The following is a 21475-nucleotide window of genomic DNA, read 5'->3' as shown; positions in this document are numbered from 1 at the left end:
TTCAAAATATGGTACAACCCAATTGAAGTAAAGTGGTGCCTCAAGGCCTGCAAGTTTAACATCTTCGAATTTGTGTCTTTTTGAATTATAAACCACGAATTCACCTTTAAACTTCAAAAATAATATGTCTCCATTCTTCATAAAGCTCACAGGCCTCAAGCAACGTCCGCAATGCACTGATGGAATTGTCAACATCTTACTCCATGAAATATTCTCACTTATTTCACACTATAGGTATGCATTTCTTTTAAATTCGGAGACCGAATTTTATAAGATAGAGAGAATGTAATACCCTACAAATACATAAATAAAGATAGAAACAAGCAAGCAAATAAAAAAAAATAGAAGGGCCGAAGCCCAAGAAATATTGGATATAGGGCATCGTATAGAGTTTGGGAAGGGGTAAAATTCCAATTCCTTGCAATCTCAAAGAAAAATGAATAAGAGTAGGAGAGTTGGGGCATTAAGGCTCCTGCAAAATAAAATAAAATTGAGGAACAACAAAGTTGTTGGTAGCAAGTTCACATCTATAAAGAGAAAATCAAGAAGGTCTTTATAGTGTCTAGCGATCTGGTGCAGCAAGAGAGCCACTTTCAGCGGAGTTTAATTCGAGTTTCAAGGTATTTTGTTTTTTCCATTAACATAGGTATATCCAGATTATCATGGCTAAATAGTGATATTGATAACGTGGTCATACTGAGTTTCGATTGAATTGTATAGGAGAATACCTATGAATGAGATCAGATTGTCATTATTCTAAATTGAGAAAGTAATGAATCTATGACTTTCATGCTACTTTAGTGGAGAGTCTCTGAGTGCTTGCAAAGCAGTACGTGAAATATAGCAAAGGTATTGAGTTCCCAGGCAATTCTAAGTATCTGTATAAGCAATCTATATATATTGACATACACAGAAGCAAGAACCAATTTACTTTCCAGTTAATTACTATTAATAGAGAATAGATGATCATATTTCGAGGAGTGAAAACAGAAAAATAGATTAGATTTGACAGGATCTGGAATCGATTACATTGGTAGTTCACGAAGCTAATACCTATATTGATTTTGTAACAGTATAGGTCGTGAAGAAAGTCACACGAAGTGCTCGCAAGTGACAAGTTTGTATTCCGGCACGAGTACTGTGAGTAGTAACCTTATCGCAATTTGGGTTTCTACAACTAGCATGATTTACATGTGATTTTAACATGAACATGTCATCGGCTGTTTTGAATTTGCATGTGGGACAAGTCCTTTACTTGATATGATGCCACTATATATATTGGAGATGATTACAATTGATATGAATATTCTCATTGCTACTGAATATGTTTTATCGTTACTTGAGATAAGATTTACCGTTATTGAAACGAAATTACATGATTTGATAAGAACCGAAATACCCGATATTGCTATAAAATATTTTCCGACAAGTATATACGGATTACAGCGACAAGTATAAATGGGAGTAGACTTTGAAGGATCCCGTAGCTAACGGTGGGTTCGTTAGACCTGGTTCACCTTGTATTTACAGATTACCAATTACAGTTATAACCCTTGCTAGTGGGAAGGTAGAACTAGCATACAGTTACAGTTTTCCCTCGATTAGGGACCTACAACTATATTTGACTCCTTTTACGAAGAGGTCCACACAGTGATACATATTACATGATCCTTTCTTGGAAACCTCCCAAACATAAAGATTTGCTATGAGACAGTGTTTACCGAGTTTATTACCGATATGTTGAATTGATTTCTGTTACAGGAAACACATGAAAAGTCTGATTATATTTACCGTTTTAGAAAGGGGGCATTCTTATGATATTTTCTGGTTAATATACTAGCATGGTTTCTGACATGTCCCCATTAAAAATAATTGTGGTTAAGTGTTATTACTCACTGAGCTAGCGACTCACTCCCCGCTATTTTTTTCCAGATACATCAGTTGACGTGAACGATGATTTCGTTAATTATAATACACAAGTTGATAGATCCTGGTGAGCCCCGCACTTGTTTGCGTGGGCGAAGAGTTTATTTATTTTTATCGTCTTTCCTTTTGAACTCTTAGAGTCGCTCCATAGTCATTTTTATTAGTGTCAAGAGTATTCATTCGTTATATTGGACTAGTTACTAGTATTGCACTTTCTTTCCGTATTTTTGAGATGGGCTTAGTATTATTATGGTAGTGTTGGCGAAAACTCATTTTTGGTTAGTTCATGAAGATTGTGGTTGATTTAGGTGAATATTGGTTGGTTGTATATTGTTTATGAGACATGAAAACTTTTGGATAATCCTAAAATAGGGAAAACTCTATCAGATTTTCTGTAAAATACCGATGAGGCTTACTTGGGGGCACTTGCTCCTAAGCGCCGGTCATGATCCTAAATTGGGCCGTGACAAAGTTGGTATCAGATCTTAGGCTTTAAGTCCCGATTCATGGAGCAATGTTTTGTAGAGTCTTGTTCATGGGTATGTAGGCGCCCATACTCTTGATCTTGAGGCTACTGAACATCTAGGAATGTTTTCCCTTCTTTCATTCTTTGATCGTGCGTTGAGATAACTTGAGATTGACTTTGGAATATTTCTTTCGCAGATGGCTAGCATACGCACACCCTCATCTGCTGGACGTGGGGCTAGACGTGGTGCTACCCGGGGTGGCGGTCAAGTTGGCGTTCATCAAACTAGAAGACAGGCTGCCCCTCAACCTGAAGTTGGGAACATGGGTCAACCCCAAGCTGCTATGCCATATCAAGTGCAAGGGCAGGGAGTTCAAGACGCTCCACCACCAGTGCCAACTGTTGCCTTACCTGCAGACGCTGTGGCAAGGTTATTGAATGTGTTAGAGGCATTGGTGCCTACTCAGGGTGGAAGTTCAGCTCCTCCGGCTACTCTACAAACACAAGCACCTGCACAAACTCAAACTTTCGGGAATAAGGAAGTATCCCTACAAGAGTTCCTGAAATTGAAATCACCAAAATTTACAGGTTTTGATAATTCAGCAGATCCTTAAAGTTTCTTGGATGGGCCACTCGAGGCATTACCTGCTCTAGGATGTTCTAGTGAGAGAGCCTCGGAGCTCGCAACATACAAACTAGAGGATATGGCCAACACATGGTATGAAACTGTATTGCTAGGAAGCTCAGTAGGAGCAGCACCACTGACATGGGACGAATTCACTAAATTGTTCATGAATAATTTTCTTCCGGACAACTTGATGCAAAAATATGCTAGAGACTTTGAGAGATTGGTTCAGACTCCAGATATGGATGTGTCAACATATAACACAAAGTTTTGTAAGCTGGCTAGATATGTCCCTTACTTAGTGCCTACCGAAGAATCTCGAGTTCAGAGGTTTGTTGATGGATTAGTTGGTCGTCTATACACTGCAGTAGCCCCACAGATGAAGACTTTATCCTACTCTGATGCAGTCGACCTTGCTAGAAAGATTGAAACCAAGGGACGTGAGAAGCGTGTAACTAGTGATTTACGTAAGAAGGCCAAGACATGAGGGTCTTTCAGTGGCGGTTTTAGTGAAAATCGAAGAGCAGGAAATCAGGGACAACAACAGGGTTTTCAGACAGGGACACACTTGTCTTCACAGTCCACATACAGACCGCATTACAGACAGGGTAATAGGGGACCATCATCTTCTGGACATCATAATTCTGGGCAGATATATGCCACTACTCCAGTCTGCCAGACCTGTGGTAGATCACATTTGGGCCAATATCGTATTCTAATTGGAGAGTGCTTTCGGTGTGGCCAGTTGGGACATCACTTGAGGGATTGCCCTCAGCCTCCAAGAAATTTCAACCAGGCTTCTATTCAGTCAGCTGCACCTACTCAGATTACTCGTAATACTTCAGGTGCTACAGGTAAATGAAATAGAGGTCGAGGTGCTGGAGATCATGCTACTGTGAATCAAGGACAAGGGAATGCTGGTAGAGGTCAGGCGAGAGTTTTTGCATTTACTAGACAGGATGCTCAGGCCTCAAATGTTGTGGTTACAGGTATTCTTTCTGTCTGTTCATTTGATGCACTTGCGTTGATTGATCCGGGATCTACTCACACCTATGTGTCCTCGTACTGTGCTTTGAGGTTTAGTAGCAGCCTGAGCTATTGAATGACCCTTTTCTAGTTGCTACTCCTATTGTAGAGTCTCTATTAGCTGAATACGTGTACCCTTTTCTAGTTGCTACTCCTGTTGTAGAGTCTCTATTAGCTGAATACGTGTATCGTGCTTGTTAGATTCGGGTTGAAGGTAGAGATACTCTAGCTGACCTTATTGTACTTGATATGATCGACTTTGACATGTTGATGGGAATGTATTGGTTATCTTTCTGCTATGCTATCGTCGATTGTCATGCAAAGATAGTCAAGTTTGAGATACCAAACGAACCCAATTTTGTTCTAAAAGGGGGTCAGGTTCCAGAGAATTACAAATATGTATCTTTTATGAAGGCTCAACGACTGCTGAAGAAAGGTTGCTTGGGTCTCATAGCTATTGTAAATGACACAAGAAAGGAAATAATTAGTATAGAAAATGTACCAGTAGTGAGAGAATTTTCTGATGTATTTCCTAAGGATTTACCAAGATTGCCTCCAGTACGAGAAATAGATTTTGGTATTGATTTTCCACCTGACACACAACCCATATCAATACTGCCATATCGGATGGCACTAGCAGAGTTGAAGGAGCTAAAACAACAACTGCAGGATTTGTTAGATAAGAGTTTTATCAGACCGAGTATATCTCCATGGGGTGCACCGGTACTGTTCGTAAAGAAGAAAGACGGATCCCTGAGAATGTGCATTGACTACAGGCAGTTGAACAAGATAACAATACGCAATAAATATCCTTTGCCTCGTATAGATGACATGTTTGATCAGTTATAAGGAGCTGCCCAATTTTCAAAGTTTGACCTCTGTTTTGGTTATCATCAACTTAGAATCAAAGATGAAGATATTTCTAAGACTGCTTTCAGAACTCGATATGGGCACTATGAGTTTCTTGTGATGCCTTTCGGACTAACTAATGCTCTAGCTGCATTCATGGATTTAATGAATAGGGTGTTCAAGCCGTTTCTGGATAGATTTGTAATAGTATTTATTGATGATATCCTGATATATTCTCGTAGCCAAGGAGAACACGAGAATCATCTCAGGATTGTGTTGCAGACATTGCGAGAGCATCAACTTTATGCTAAGTTATCAAAGTGTGAATTTTGGCTAGACTCGGTAGCATTTTTGGGGCATGTTGTATCCAAAGATGGAATTATGGTAGATCCTAAGAAGACAAAAGCTGTGCAGAAATGGCCCAGGCCTACTTCTCCTACAAAGATTCGCAGCTTTTTAGGCTTAGCAGCCTATTACAGGCGTTTTTGTGTAGGATTTCTCCAGGATAGCAGCGCTACTGACCAAGCTAACACAGAAAAATGCAAAGTTTCAGTTGACGGAGGAATGTGAGCAGAGCTTTCAAAAACTCAAAACATGTTTGATAATTGCACCAATATTAGCCTTACCATCAGGTTCTGGAGGATTTACATTATTCTGTGACGCCTCGAGGGTGGGATTAGGATGTGTTCTCATGCAAAATGGTCGCGTTATAGATTATGATTCGAGATAATTGAAAAAGCATAAGCAAAACTATCCCACACATGATTTGGATATGGCTGCAGTGGTATTTGCTCTAAAACTTTGGAGGCATTACCTATATGGCGAAACTTGTGAGATTTATACTGACCATAAAAGTCTGAAGTATATCTTTCATCATAGAGATCTGAATCTTCGGCAACGTCGGTGGATGGAACTACTCAAAGACTATGACTGTTCTATTTTGTATCATCCTGAAAAAGCCAATGTGGTGGCTGATGCATTGAGCAGAAAATCTATGGGGAGTTTGGCACATATAGCTCTTGCAAAGAGACTTTTGGCCAAAGATATTCAGAGACTAGAAGATATAGGTATCAGATTTAGTGTCGGAAATTCAAAGGCATTGTTGGCTTGTGCTCAAGCTAAGTCTTCATTAGTTGAGCGCATTAAGGCCACCCAATATGAGGATGAGCGATTATGCAAATACAGAGATGATGCCTTAGCTGGTAAAAGCAAGGATATAATTATTGAAAGTGATGGTATGCTTCGAATGGGTGACAGGCTATGTGTAGCAGACGTAGATGGGTTGAGACATGCTATTCTTGAAAAAGCCCACAACTCTAAATACACTATACATCCTGGATCCACAAAAATGTATCATGACCTAAAGCAATTCTATTGGTGGGAAGGTATGAAGAAAGATGTTGCTAACTTTGTTTCTAGTTGTTTGACTTGCCAGTAGGTCAAGGCTGAGCATCAGCGACCCGCAGGACTGTTACAACAAAATGAGATTCCAGAGTGGAAATGGGAAAGAATTACTATGGATTTTGTCACCGGGCTACCACGAACCCTTAGAGGTTATGACTCTGTATGGGTGATTGTAGATCGACTGATGAAATCAACACACTTTTTTCCAGTGAAGACTACATATGATGGAGTAAGGTATGCACAAATATTTATGAACGAAATTATCCGACTTCACGAAGTTCCAATATCCATCATCTCTGATAGAGGATCACAATTTACCTCACACTTTTGAAAATCTTTTCAAGAAGCATTGGGTACACGAGTAGATCTTAGTACTGCATTTCATCCACATACAGACGGGCAGTCTGAACGTACTATACAGATCTTGGAGGATATGTTGAGAGCTTGCATTCTTGAGTTTGGAGGTAGTTGTGACGCTTATCTACCTTTAGCTGAATTTGCTTACAACAATAACTTCCAGTCCAACATTCAAATGGCACCGTACGAAGCATTGTATGGTAGAAGATATCATTTTCTTATCTGATAGTTTGAAGTTGGTGAGACTAACTTATTAGGACCTGACCTAGTACAAGAAGCTATGGACAAGGTCCAGTTGATCAGACAGGGATTTCTTGCAGCTCAAAGTAGACAAAAGTCTTATGCTGATAAGAGAAGAAGAAATTTAAAGTTCACAATTGGGGACAAAGTGTTCCTACGAGTCTCCCATGAAAGGTATGATGCGGTTTGGAAAAAGAGGCAAGTTGAGCCCCAGGTTTATAGGACCGTATGAGATACTAGACCGAGTGGGAGTTGTGGCTTATCTCTTGGCACTTCCTCCTGAGCTATCCTTTATTCATCCAATGTTTCATGTCTCAATGCTAAGGAAATGTATATCAGACTCATCTCAGATGCTTGAAGCACCTGCTATACCGCTTGATGAGAAGTTGTCTTACGAGGAGGAACCGATGGCTATTGTTGATAGGCAAGTAAGAAAGCCACGGTCAAAAGAAATTGAGTTCGTAAAAGTCTTATGGCGAAATCATACAGTTGAAGAAGCTACGTGGGAAGTAGAAAAAGATATGCAAGCGAAGTACCCCATTTGTTTCAGTCTACATGTACGTACTTGAGTTCAATTCGGGGACCGAATTTCATAAGGTGGGGAGGATATAATATCCTATATTTTATTAATAAAGGCATATAAGTCTTTAACTAAAGTTAATAAAAAGAAGAAGAAATAATAGAAAAATGGGCTAAAGCCCATTAGAAGGAGAAACGTGAAAAGGGGAAAAGGGACGCAACAAAGCTGTTGCTAAACAACATAGAAGAAACAAAAAAAAACCATAGAGGAGGAAACAAAAGGAGAAGAAGAAGAAGAAGAAAGAGGCTGGAACCAAACCTTGAGAAATCTTAGTTACGCACTGGTTCTTATGGGTAATACTCGAATTTCTCATCTGAGTTCTTTTTTTTTGGTAATTCTTTTTATCTCAGTTCATATATTTGAAGAGTTTCACAAGGTATAAGAAATATAATACCAATAAGAGTTATTCTGGGCAAATTATGCAATTGGAAGTTGGTCAACGTTACTGTAAGATAAATTCACTTGGAAAAAAATAAGGGATATTATGGACAGTAATGTTATTTCAGTTTCAATTTATGCACACGATTAAGGAAATTGAACAGTACAGGGAATAAACCATATAAATACCTTTTTATTTAAACGATTTTGGACTAATTTAAATTACTCATAGCATGAGTAAATATAATTCGGCGAATTGATGATAAAATATAAAACTCGGAGGATTGGGTATTCTAAATTAGTGACGGATTTAGCTTAAATGAGGCAATTAACACGAGATCGGTGTTGATATGATTATAGATTGATTGGAGGAAGTTGTACGAATTGCTCGAGGTGAAGCATTTGGTATTCGGCTCGAGTACTGTGAGTAGTAATCTTACCGCAATTTGTATTTTTCATAACTTGCATGATTTACACATAATTTTTAATATGAATATGTCACCGATTATTTTGAGTTGCATGTGGGACAAGTCTTTTACTCGATATGATACCGAAATAGTTATTTGACATGATTACCGTTGTTTTAAATATTCTTGTTGTCACTAGATATATTTTACAGTTACTTGATAAAATATCCATTTGATCAGGATTGGCGGTGTTACAGTCCTGCGGAAAGGAAAATCTAACTTTATCAGTGATGGTAAAACAGGTAGTACTTTTGCTTTGTCAATTGCCCTTGTACAGATAATTTAATCATTTAGATTCCATAGATCAGTAATTTACTGGTGGATGAACAAGGCTTTTGAGCTTCAGGCATGAGTTCCACCTGCATATTTTCGTGAGGCACAAAAATCTGGGACTCCATGCTTTCACTCTTCTCCTTAGGAGAATATCTAAGTCTATTTTTTCACTTAACTTAGTTATGAGACTTTATAACCTAATATGAGAATAATGACGATGAAGGACAGAGATTTTTACAGGGACTTTCAAACTGTAAATCTGAATCTTTTTTATGGTAGTAACGGCTTGTACATGCTAACAAATTGTACATTACTAGATATGAGTTACATGATTTGATAAGAACCGAAATGTCCTATATTATTTTAAAATATTTTCCTATGAGTATATACGGATTACAGAGACAAGTATAAATGAGAGTAGACTTTGAAGGATGCCGTAGCTAACGACGGGTTCGTTAGACCTGGTGCACCTTGTAATTACCGAGTACAATTATAGCCCTCGCTAGTGAGAAGGTAGAACTAGCATACCGTTACCGATTTCCCTCGAGTAGGGACTAACGTTATATTTGACTTCTTACGAAGAAGTCCACAGTTATACCGATTACATGATCTATTCATTGAAACTTCCCAAACATGAATGATATTACACAGTATTTTACCGAGCTTATTATCGAATTGTCAATTGATTTATATTACATAAAAAAACATGATGAGACTGATTATTGTTTATTGTTTCTGAAAGGGCATTCTTATGATATTTTCTGTTTAATATATATACTAGCATGTTTTCTGACTTGTCCCCAATAAAAACGGTTGTGGTTAAGTGTTATTACTCACTGAGCTAGCGACTCATTCCCTGCTAATTTTTTTGTACAGAGACAACAGTTGACGCAGGCGAGGATTTCGTTAATTAGAGCGCACAAGTTGATAGTTTTTGGTGAGCCTCGCACTTATTCGCGTGGGCAGAGATTTTATTTATTGTTATGGCCTTTTCTTTGAACTTTTAGAGTCGCTCCATAATTATCCTTTTAGTGTCCTGAGTACTCATTTGTTGATATGGACTAGTTACTAGTATCATACTTTCTTTCCGTATTTTTAGAGTTGGTTTTGGTTTTATTATGTTGAGGAGGTTGGTAATATTGGTGGAAACCCGTTTGTGGTTAGTTGATGAATATTGTGACTGATTTAGGTCAATATTTGTTGGTTGTTACTTGTTTATGAGACATGAAAGTTTTTGGATAGGGGAAACTTTATCCGATTTTCTGTAAAATACCGATGAAGCTTAATTGGGGCACTTGTGAATTGCTCATTCCATTCTTCGTCATATACCAAACTTCAAAATCGCGTCTCGAGTCATTGTGTAACCTAGTCAAACAAAGGTTTTCTCCTAGAGCACATAAAACTGGATCTTCCCAACTTTTAATCCGATCTGGAAACAATATTTCCTGAAATGTTTCCTTCTCCAAACAAAAACGTACTATAGTAAAGTCATTCGGACTAGTATTGGACAAATCCGTCATTGCTATGATATAAACAATCCCATCTACTGTAACAATGTCCCCATCAAAGAACTCGTTATACGGATGAAACTTGCCCATCAATTTCCACGAGTTGCTTTTTGTGGAAAATATATGCACCTCATAATTACCTGAATAAGCGTCTTGTCCTACTCTAATTATTTTATAATCGTCGATAGAAAAAACGTATCCAAAACCATATATTATACCAGGGAAGTATTACTACATCAACTCGAATTACATTTACTATATCAAAACCTTGATAAGTTTAAATATTAAATGATGTGAAATAGAATACCTTGATATATAATATTAAGAGTTAAGATACACCAAGGAGATGATAAGAATATGGCATTGGAAAATAAATTATGAATTGTATGTGTGCTTATAACTTTTTAATCTCCCCATATACTTCTTAATCATTTTTTAAAAATATATTAAAATAACTTTTCTACATTGATATTCTTGTTTCAAGTTCAAATAAATTAGACTTTTTAGATTTTAATACTTACTATTGGTATATTATTGGTTCATTTCGAAAGAAAAGTAAAACTACAAAAGGAATGCTTTTTCAGAACTTTAGGTCATGCTTTTAACATTCTATCACGCATAAAATAAGAATATAGATTACAAAATAGCTTATGTGCTAGTAGTTGCATTGAATAGAACAACTGAGACCAAACATTGTAAAAATAATGCTTAGTTTTATGCGAAAATAAAAAATGAAATCATATGTTATATAAGTTTGTTTACCCTAAAAATAAGTAACAATTAAATTTGTACACGGTTTAAATGATATGCGATTTAATTCAATACGAATGATTAAGAACAACAGATAAATAAGTTAAAGATAAAATAAATGATCGAACCAATCGTAATGTGATGGTCAAGCCTGATCTTAGATTGAACAGTGAAATTCGTCCTTGATCGAACCCTCGATACAAGCTCGGTCGCGAATAAAGAAGAGAACAAATAAAGAACACTTTCAATGATAGCTAAGAGACAAAAATAAACTTTATTTACTTTGGTTTTCGTGTCACAATGTGTCCAAAATAAAAGAAACATTTTCCTTTATATAATAGGAGAATTTTATTTCTAATACAAGTCTAAATAAGGTAAAACAATCTTCTTTTTCCGGTAAATGTTGACTTGCGCTTGATATCGGATGGGATTCGCGCCATGATATCCGATTGAGGGCAAATATTACGGCGCCCTACTCATCATGCATAACTGTTCTCCGCGCTTCCCGAGGTCCAGAAACTATACTTGGTCACGGTCAGTTATTTTACCGTGCCCGATCTCAGACACATCGTTCATCCTTCCCGAGTTTCAATACGAGGGGTCCTTGAGCCTCGATTATAATCATGTCAAGTCGTGCTTCCTCTTTGTTTTCTCATCGGGGAATCATGAAAAACTCTGCCCCCGATTTTACCCGTACAAAGATAGTTCCCTCGTTTCTTAGAGAGTAGATTTATCGAAGCGATATATTAACCCCGGTTTCTTCTTCCATGCGCTACAATCGAGTTGGTGGGTCAGTTAAACGTCCCATCAGTCACGTCATTTTGACTACATATACGTGTCAGTTGTCGATTGACCGTCTTCGAATACGAAACGTCACGCATTGATTACCCCTTCTTTATAAAATCTTCGATCCCTTTTTTTACTTTCTGATTCCAAAGCTCCTTACTTTACCCTCGATCCTTTCAAACCCTCATACATTGTTTTTTAGATCTTCATATCTTCATCTTCAAATCTTCATACTTCTTCTTCAAACCTTCAAATATGGCCTTCATACCTTCATCCTTATCCTCAAATCTTCATTTTTACCTTCAAATCATCTTATTTTCCAGATTCTGATGGCGAAGACTTTCAAATCCACGCCTCACTAAACCATCCCTTAAACTTCCAACCCGACCATGGATGCCGAGGTGGCCGTGCCCGAGGTGGCCCCGGAGCCTCCCCTGAAAAGCTTCATCCCCTGGGGCTACTCTATTGAGAACGACTTCAAAGTCGAGAAAGCCTACAGTCAACAGGACCGAGGCGAGGGGGTATAGAGGTACATATGCTCCGTTACCGAGGATACATTCCCTACAGTTTGAGAGAACTGCAACTAGGAGGGAAAGGAAGTGGTTGTCCTCGGTCCCGATGAGGACATCACCATTTACGTGGATGGGTATCTAAGTGTTTACACTTACCCCTTCACGCTTGCCCCAGTGGACCCTATAATCCTAAGCTTCTGCAAAAGGTATGAGGTCTACCTTGGGCAGATTCACTCCTTTTGGAGGATCGTAATCCTCCTCCACCACTTTGTCAATAACACCGAAGCACCTCGATTTACCAAAACCACCCGCCTCGTCTCTACTGTCCCCGAGTTTTTCGAGGGGGATTGATCAAGCTCGTTCATCGAGCAAGAAAAGCTCTGTTCTCGAGCATCGATGAAGATCGGGATCGGGGTTGGCAGGAGAGATTTGTTCGGGTGAAAACCGAAGATCTCATTCCCCCTCCGAATCTTTACCATTCCCTGAAATGTGTAACTCAGCCCATAAGTTTCTTTCCTTCCTGAGTACTTGGAATTTCTTTTGTTCCTTTTTCTTATTGACTGCTTCTACCTTCGTGCAGTAGTTTCCTGAGTTCCCAAAGCAGTTCCTCGCTTCAAGGAGTGGATCTGCAAACAAATGTCATATTTTGAGGGTAAATGGCGCAAACTTTCAAAGGGCAAGTGGGAGCCTCGTCCCCATGGTGAGTGCTACTCCCGAATAAGTCTATTTTCATACTCAACCTTTGTTTCTACTAAGTTCTTCTCTTTTTACAGATTTTTCCAAGACCATTGAGCTTCGACCGTTGGACGAGGACGAGGATCCGTCCTCACTAGCTAAACTCTCTGCTTCGGGACAGTCTGGAGCTGATGCACAGAAGGAGAAACATAAGAAAAAGAGAAAATCTTCCGGCTCGCCAGGCGCCAAAGTTAAGAAGAACAAGGTAACAATTTGGGTCTAGAAAAACAACAAGAAGAAAACCCGGGCCAGGGTATCTGACTCTGACTCCCTCTACCAGCCCAGGGAATACCCTGAAGATGACGACCTGAAATTTGCCGCTCATGCACCGGTCACTGATGAAGAGGAACAATCGGCAATCGGGGGTAGTGGCTGAGAGGCCGATCCTTCTTTAGCCCGAGAACCGGATGGAAAATCAGAGGCTACGACCTCTCGAGAAACTATCCCTGCCCCGTGGGAAATAGCTAGTGTCATTGACATCGCAGAATCTACATCCTATACAGAGTCCACGTTCGATGAGGATCAGGCCGTCAAGGAGAAGCCAAATAAGATGACACGGGCCGCAGACATGGCTCTCAACATGTTCTTCGACAATGTGGATATGAACGCGCTAGAGGATTATTCTGGGTTTGGTCACTTGGAGATCCCGAAAAAGGATGTGCCGTCAAAAGCAGGTGAGCCGAGCTCGAGCCCGAAGCTGGTTAGGAAATTCCCTGCACCGAGCGTGGACCCCGCCGTAAAAGAACGGTCGTGTTTACTATCCCGGCGGACACCCGAGTGTTGTCTGCTCCGGTGGGCGTAGCCGGCCACCTTCGTTGCCTGGTGACCGAGGATGACCAAGCAAAGATGAATGAAGTGGACACATCGAGCCTCTTCAATGAGGCACAACATGCACTGAACCAGGTAAGTTTCCCATTGCTTGTGCTCATCGTGCATCTCATTTAACTTCAGTATACCCTCATAATCTTATCATTTTGTTTTCCAGGCTTCGGTGCTCTATCACGAAAGCTTCCTTCGGTCTCGTATGGAGATCAGCCAGCTCGAGTTCGAGCTTAAAGAGCAAATTTGACAGAAGGATATGTATAGGGTCCTAAATGAGCAAAGAGATGAAGCCCTCAAGGACCTCCCTATTCTTCGAGTCAAGATGGAAAAAGCTCAAAAGAGGCTTTGTCCGTGAAACAGAAGCATGCCAACCTGGTCGAGAAGGTAAGGACTTTTAGGTTAAAAATGAGAGGTTACACGTAGTGACTAACGACGTGACTTCGCAGGTCCAAGAGAAAATAGACTTGATTGACCAGCTCCGGGTCGAGATGAATGAGCTCAACACATCGGCCGAGATGTTGAGGAGCAGGATGGACCTTCTTGCCTAGGAAAATAAGGCTACAAAAAAGGAGTTGGCGTTGGTCAAGGACCAGCTCCTGGTGGCAAAGGATAAGGTTGACAAGTGGTCTCGGCTAAATGACGAGCTTTGGGCACAATTGGATTCAGCCGTCTCGAAACGGGACAACCTCTGCCAGAAATATACTGCGCTGAAGTCCAAGTTAGAGGCAACCTCGATTGATTCCTCCAAGGTTGAATAAATGTTGGCCCACTATAAAATTGATGTGGAGATAGCCGAGCCCCGTTTAATAACGAAGGTCGAGTATGTAAAGTGGTTGTCTCGGAGGGAGACCCTCGAGGAGATTTACGCCCGGGGATTTGATCTGTCGGCCGAGATTCAAGAGGCCAAGAGGCTTAAGCTCGGGTTTATGTATGACATTCCTTAGTGGATAGGAGGTCACGACACATATGAGGTGGCATTAAAAGTACATTTTTAGCTTCCTAGAAGCGCTTAGTAGGGCGAGCGCTAATTTTTCTAGATGAGGATACATTGTTTCGGCATCGCCTAGGGTTCTACTAACATAATAAATAGGAAATTGTGTACCTTCTTATTTCCGTACCACAACACCACTTACCGCCACCTCGGAAACCACCAAGTAGAGGTACGATTATTCGCCCGCCTTCGGAGTGTGCAGCAAGGAGGGCTCGTAGTACTGCTTGAATTCTTCCAAAGCTTGCTGGCATTTCGGAGTCCAAGTAAAGTTGTTTTTTCTTTTTTAATAGTGAGAACAACTGATAACTCTTATCCGACGATCTCGAGATGAATTAGTCCAACGCGGCTATCTACCCAGTCAGTCTTTATATTGCCTTGACGTTATCCACTACAGTGATGTCCTCTATGGCCTTTATTTTGTCCGGGTTGATCTCTATTACCTGATTGGATACCATGAATCCGAGAAACTTGCCCGAGTTGACCCCAAATGCACACTTCTCCGGGTTTAGCTTCATGTTGAACTTTCTCAATACGTGGAAGGTTTCTTGCAAGTATTTCAAATGGTTCTCTGCTCGCAGGGACTTAACTAACATATCGTCAATATAAACTTCCATTCATTTTCCTATTTGTTCTTCGAACATCCGATTGACTAGGCGTTGGTATGTGGCACCGGCATTTTTTTAATCCGAATGGCATAACGTTATAGCAGTAAGTGCGAAACTTGGTTATGAAAGAATTCTTTTCTTGATCTTCCGGGTCTATCCGAATTTGGTTATACCCGGAATAGACATCGAGAAAACTAAGTGTCTCGTGTCTTGTCGTTGCGTCGATCATTCGATCGATGTTAGGTAAAGGGAAAGAATCCTTTGGACACGCCTTGTTTAGATTCTTATAATCTACACACATTCTAAGTTTATTTTCTTTTTAGGCACGACTACTACGTTTGCTAACAAATCCGGGTATATAACTTCCCGGATGGAACCTATTTTTAGAAGTTTAGATACCTCGTCCTTGATGAATACGTGTTTGATCTCGGACTGTGGCCTTCTTTTCTGCTTAATTGGATGGAACTTCAGATCCATGCTCAATTTGTGAGTGGTTACCTACGGTGGGGTCCCTGTCATGTCTAGATGGGATCAGGAAAAACAATCGGCGTTAACTTCAAGAAAATTAATTAGTTTTTTCCTGAGCTCGGGGATTAACCTTGTGCCCAGGTATACCTTTTGATCCGGTAGGTGTTCGATCAATATAACTTACTCCAACTCCTTAATCGTCAATTTGGTGGCGTTAGTGTCATCGGGTGCTATGAAGGATCTCACGACATTGTAATCATCCTCGTCATCCGCTCCGTGCTCTTTCTATTTTTTCGGCTCGGTTGACGCCGGTATCATTTATTGCTATTTAGTTTCTTCCTTATTGGTCGGTTCCATGCTTTTGATGTTGAAATTGCGGGTACTGGGATTACTTCATCGACAACGAACATTTACCTTATGGCCAGCTGTTCTTCATAGACCATTTTAATTCCTCCCAGAGTGGGAAATTTCAGCGCCTGGTGTAAGGTCGAAGGCACCGCTCTCATGTTGTGAACCCACGGCCTTCTGAACAAGGCGTTTTACCTCATATCCCTTTCGATCACATAGAACTTTATTTCTTTGGCGGTCCCGCCAGTATTTATTGGTAAAGTTATCTCACCTTTCGTGGTCTCGCACGTCATGTTGAATCCATTCAATACTTGGACTGCCAGTACGATTTGATCATGTAACCCCAGTTGCTCTACGACCCTCAATCTGATGATATTAGCCGAGCTATATGGATCAATCAACACACGTTTAACCTAAGATTTACTGATAAGTATAGATATTACCAGTGCATTATTGTGAGGCTATACGATGCCCTCGGCGTCTTCGTCATTGAACGAGATAGCTCCTTCTGGGACGTAATCCCGACTGCATTTTTCTCTCGTGATAGAAACTTTGGCGCGTTTTATCATCATCCCTTGGGGGACATCAACTCCCCCAATGATCATGTTGATTACGTGCTAAGGCTCCTCTTGTTTGACCTGTTTGTTGGTCTCCCTGTTTCTGAAGTTGTTCTTGGTTCGCTCGCTTAGGAATTCTCGAATGTGTCCATTGTTGAACAATCGAGCAACTTCTTTCCTTAATTGTCGGCAGTCTTTTGTCCTATGATCGTGAGTACCGTGGTACTTACATATCAAATTAGGATCTCTAGGCAAGGCCGGACTGCAACGGTCGGGGCCACTTAGTCTCTTTGATGCATGGCTGACACTATACTTGCAGCGTCTATGTTTAAATTATACTCTAACAATCTCGGTGTTTCCTTACTCACGAGCGAACTATCGAACCCGCTCTTGCTCATCAGGCCCCGACTGCTCGGTCCTCGATCATTTCACTTGTCATTCCTTATTGGGTGATGTCTGTATCCGTTTCCTCTCTGATCTGCACCGTGTGGCTGGTATCAATCTCGGACCGGCCTCGGCTCCTGATCGATAATTCTATTAGACCTGTCATCGGCTCTGATGGGGTACACAGACCCCGAAAGGGCCCCAAGTTGGTCGTCTTCGACCCTGATTTTCGATTGATATCTGTTGTGGACCTCGGCCTAGGTGACCGCTAGGTACTCCACCAAGTTTTGCTTTAGTTGTTGAGAGGCCACAAAATTTCGAGGGCTGAGCCCTTGGGTAAAAGCCTGAATGGCCCAATCATCCACAACTAGAGGCAGATCCATCCATTCCATCTGGAACTTTGACACGAACTCCTTAAGCATCTCGTTATCCCTCTGCTTAACCTTGAAGATGTCTGACTTCCTCGTTTCGACCTTGATGGCACCGGTATGGGCTTTTACGAAAGCATCTGCAAGCATAGCAAATGAGTCAATAGAATTGGGAGGCAAGTTGTGGTACCATATCATTTCCCCCTTGGACAAGGTTTCCCCAAAACTTTTCAGCTGCACCGACTCAATTTCGTCGTCTTCCAGGTCGTTCTCTTTGATTGCGCATGCTCATTTGGATTCGCGGTCCCATTATACTTGGGGTATCTCGGGTATTCAAAACCTCTCCGGGATCGACTTTGGTGCCGCGCTCGGGGAAAAGGCTTTTGAATGAACTTTTTGGAGTCTGGACCCTTCAATATCGGTGGTGCTCCTTGGATCTGATTGACCCTGGAGTTGTAAGTTTCAACCTTCTTGCCGTTGGCTTCAATCTGTTTCTCGCAGGACTCCACCCGTTTTGTCAATGCTTCAAGCATCTTCATCATCTCGAAAGTTTTCTGGGGCCTGAATTCGCCCGGTTCCACGACAACTGGTTTATCTTTCTGCGTGTTTTCCCTGGATTGCTCGGGCTCAACCCTGTTAGGGGCATGGTTCTGGTTCTATAACTGTGCTATCGCCGCTTGTTAAGTCTGTAATATTTTGAAAATCAACCGCAGGCTCACCCCATCGCCTTCACCTTCGAGCACCTCTCGAGCCGCTGGCCGGGATCCGCTGCGAACGCTATTTTTGGGATCAGTTGGTAGATTGATATTGATGGCCATCTGTGAGTTAGCATCGACCGGGTCGGCTGCTGGGACACCATTGGGATCAACAGGGGGCACATCTTTGCTAGGCATTATGTTATTATTCTCGCCATGATGGCCTGACTCAGCGTTAACGTTCAAGTGGGCATGTTGAGAATTTGACATCTTTGGGCTAACCTGGAATCAAAACTTCAAGAAAAAGAGTAAAATAGGGTGTGTTATAGAGATTCATATCAAATCACCACTATTATCCTTAGCCCCACAGTGGACGCCAAACTGTTTACCCTAAAAAATGAGTAACAATTAAATTTGTGCGCGGTTTAAAGGATATGTGATTTAATTCAATACGAATGAATAAGAATAACAGATAAATAAGTTAAGGATAAAATAAATGATAGAACCAATCACAATATAATGGTCAAGCATGATCTTAGATTGAACAGTGAAATTCGTCCATGATCGGACCCTCGATACAAACTCGGTCGCGAATAAAGAAAGAACAAATGAAGAACACTTTGAATGATAGATAAGAGAAAAAAATAAACTTTATTTGATTTGGTTTTCCGGTCATAATGTGTCCAAAATAAAAGAAACCTTCCCCTTTATATAGTAGGGGAATTTCAGCTCTAGAACAAGTCTAAATAAAGTAAAAAAAAAATCTTCTCTTTCTAGTAAATGTCAACCCGCACTTGATATGTGACGAGATTTGTGATGTGATATCCGGTTGAGGCCCTACTCGTCATGCATAGCGGTTCTCCGTGTTTTCCGAGGTCCAGAAACTATACTTGATCAGGGTCCGTTATTCAACTGTGCCCGATCTCAGATACATCGTTCATCCTTCTCGGGTTTTGATACGAGGGGTCCTTGGGCCTCGATTATAATCATGTCAAGCCGTGCTTCCCCTTTGTTTCCTCATCGGGGAATCGGGAAAAACTCTGCCCCGATTTTACCAATATACAAAGTTAATGCAAGATTTTATGTGGCGATCAAATTTCCCTAAGTTCCAACCAAACGAGTACTTACTATTTAATGAACAAAGTTCGGTAGTTACTTGTTAAATTAACCCTTTAACTCAGGTTGTCAGGTGTTTCAGTTTTACCCACATAAGCCACGTCATAATTAACAAAGTTATCCTAATTAGATCTTTCTTTACATGAGTATGATTTGCAACCATTATTAATGAGTTGCGACTTGCGAACACAATGTTGAAAACTTGCAGCTGCAGATAATCATCGAGAAGAGAATTGCACATTGAAACTACTGTACAGTAAGTGTTCTTTTTTAATTTCGATCAAATAGTATCATGGCAGTCGTGTGTTGCGATCGATCTTTTTTGTTTAATTATTTGATATTCCATACCCATTGGCTTGACTAATTTGATTTTGTATCACGTAGGACCCTATTTAATGGGCTCGAACTCAAAATCTCTAATTAAGGACAAAAGAATCTCATCCATAGCACTATATCTCTGAGCCACTTATGATTAGCCTATCTATTCCAGAATTACTATAATGACAAAAACATTGATATGAATCCAAACCCCAAACCACCACATGCGACAAAGGCATTAAGTGGACAAAAAGCCATGTAATATTGATTTTAGAGTCCCTTAACCAGAGGTTTTGGGTTCGAGCCTTGGGTATGGAAACATCTTTGGTAGGGAGCGCTACCTCCAGGATGGGGCCCTACCCGGCACGAATCCGGATATAGTCGGGCTTCAATACGGGTACCGGACACTGAACACCGGATGGGAAACTAAAAAAAAAAAAAAAGAGATTATAGAGAACCTTCAGGAATTTAAATCCCCTCCCACCAGGTAAAAAAGAACAGAACCAAGATGAAAAGACAATATTGTCAAGAGGCAGTGAAGTAGATTCAATTTAAATCCTGCATTGTGAACATATAGAACAATTCTAGGATTTAGGAAAGAACAAAGTTTCCACATATGGTACAACCCAATTGAAGTAAAGTGGTGCCTCAAGCCCTGCAACTTTAACTTCTTCCAATTTATGTTTTTTTGAATTGTAAACAACGAATTCACCTTTATGCCACAGAAACAATATGTCTCCATTCTTGATCATAAAGCTCACTGGCCTCAAGCAACGTCCGCAATGCACTGATGGAATTGTCAACATCTTACTCCACGAATAGCTCATCCCATTTTTCGTCATATACCAAACTTCAAAATCGCGTCTCGAGTCATTGTGTAACCTAGTCAAACAAAGGTTTTCTCCTAAGGTACACAAAGCTGGATCTTCCCAACTTTTAATACGATCTGGAAACAATATTTCCTGAAATTTTTCCTTCTCCAAATTAAAACGTACTATAGTAAAGTCATTCGGGCTAATATTACACAAATCCGTTATTGCTATGATATAAACAATCCCATCTACTGTAACAATGTCCCCATCAAAGAACTTGTTATTTGGATGAAACTTGCCCATCAATTTCCACGAGTTACTATTTGTTGAATATATATGTACATTATAATAAGATGAATAATATTTTTGTCCCACTCTAATAATTTTGTAATCGTCAGTAGAAGAAACATAGCCAACACCATAAATAGCTGCATGGAACTGCTTCCAGTTAGTTGTCCTCTCCCTCTTTCTAAGGATTGGACATTGAATTATTCTTGATTTACTGATGGCCGGGTTCCAGAAAACAACTAAGTCATAAGGGTAACAAGGTAAAATTAGAACAAGTATACCATTAATAAAACATACACTACTCAGTTTAGTGATTTCTGGAATTGGAGATTTTAGAAGAGAGGCAATGGAATCATGTTGAAGTGGGCCGTCTATGGAGTAGAAATAGTCATCTGTCTTGTCACAATCACCACCTGTTACGAATATTTTGTGACTTTTGTACGTATCATCTTCAATTAGAGAACGCCATGATTTGCTAATACATTTGAACCGTAACAGCGATTTCACTGGAAGTTTTATTAGTATATTGATGGTGATATCATGGGGTAAGTTATTAGGCATTGTGATATCTTTTTGGCTTGAGCCACTGCCTTAATTTTGATTTGGAAAGACAGAGACTGTTGGTAATGTTAGGGTCTAATATAAGCGAAGCAAATAATTAATTACAGTATTTTAGTAGGAAAAGGATTCTTAAGAGTTAACCTTCTTATTCTTTCTTCAAGTTTTTTTCATGTCGCCTATCGTTTTCTTGTAGGAGTAGGATATGCAAAGAAGGAAAGAAAAATAAGAGAAGAAGAAAACCAAAAAAGATAATATTAAAA

General features: G+C 40.1%; 2 protein-coding genes across 15 annotated transcripts; one reads left to right on the top strand and one right to left on the bottom strand.

The window, feature by feature from the left end:
* LOC107813813 (uncharacterized) lies at positions 1 to 9877 on the top strand. 14 transcript variants are annotated; one of them, XM_075229440.1, is made up of 6 exons: positions 1 to 234; positions 1074 to 1140; positions 2590 to 4006; positions 8212 to 8274; positions 8499 to 8560; positions 9468 to 9877. In XM_075229440.1, exons 1-3 carry the CDS (start codon positions 125 to 127, stop codon positions 3004 to 3006), a joined length of 594 nt encoding a protein of 197 aa, XP_075085541.1. In that variant the 5' UTR covers positions 1 to 124; the 3' UTR covers positions 3007 to 4006; positions 8212 to 8274; positions 8499 to 8560; positions 9468 to 9877. The 14 variants fall into 14 exon arrangements, 2 of the variants coding, with proteins under 2 accessions (XP_075085541.1, XP_016494606.1); XR_012698590.1 differs by lacking the exon at positions 1 to 234 and adding an exon at positions 246 to 620 and having other exon boundaries at positions 1079 to 1140; XR_012698581.1 differs by lacking the exon at positions 1 to 234 and adding an exon at positions 249 to 620.
* A 10261-nt stretch (positions 9878 to 20138) lies between these two features.
* On the bottom strand, positions 20139 to 21215 carry LOC142168860 (F-box/kelch-repeat protein At3g23880-like). Its single transcript, XM_075230027.1, has one exon. The coding sequence runs from the start codon at positions 21213 to 21215 to the stop codon at positions 20139 to 20141; it is 1077 nt and encodes a 358-aa protein (XP_075086128.1).
* Positions 21216 to 21475: the final 260 nt, after the last annotated feature.

The sequence above is a fragment of the Nicotiana tabacum genome, chromosome 14, assembly GCF_000715075.1.
Source record: "Nicotiana tabacum cultivar K326 chromosome 14, ASM71507v2, whole genome shotgun sequence".
Taxonomy (NCBI): domain Eukaryota; kingdom Viridiplantae; phylum Streptophyta; class Magnoliopsida; order Solanales; family Solanaceae; genus Nicotiana; species Nicotiana tabacum.
The sequence above is the reverse complement of the archived record's forward strand: the minus strand, read 5'-3'. Positions and strand labels throughout refer to the sequence as shown.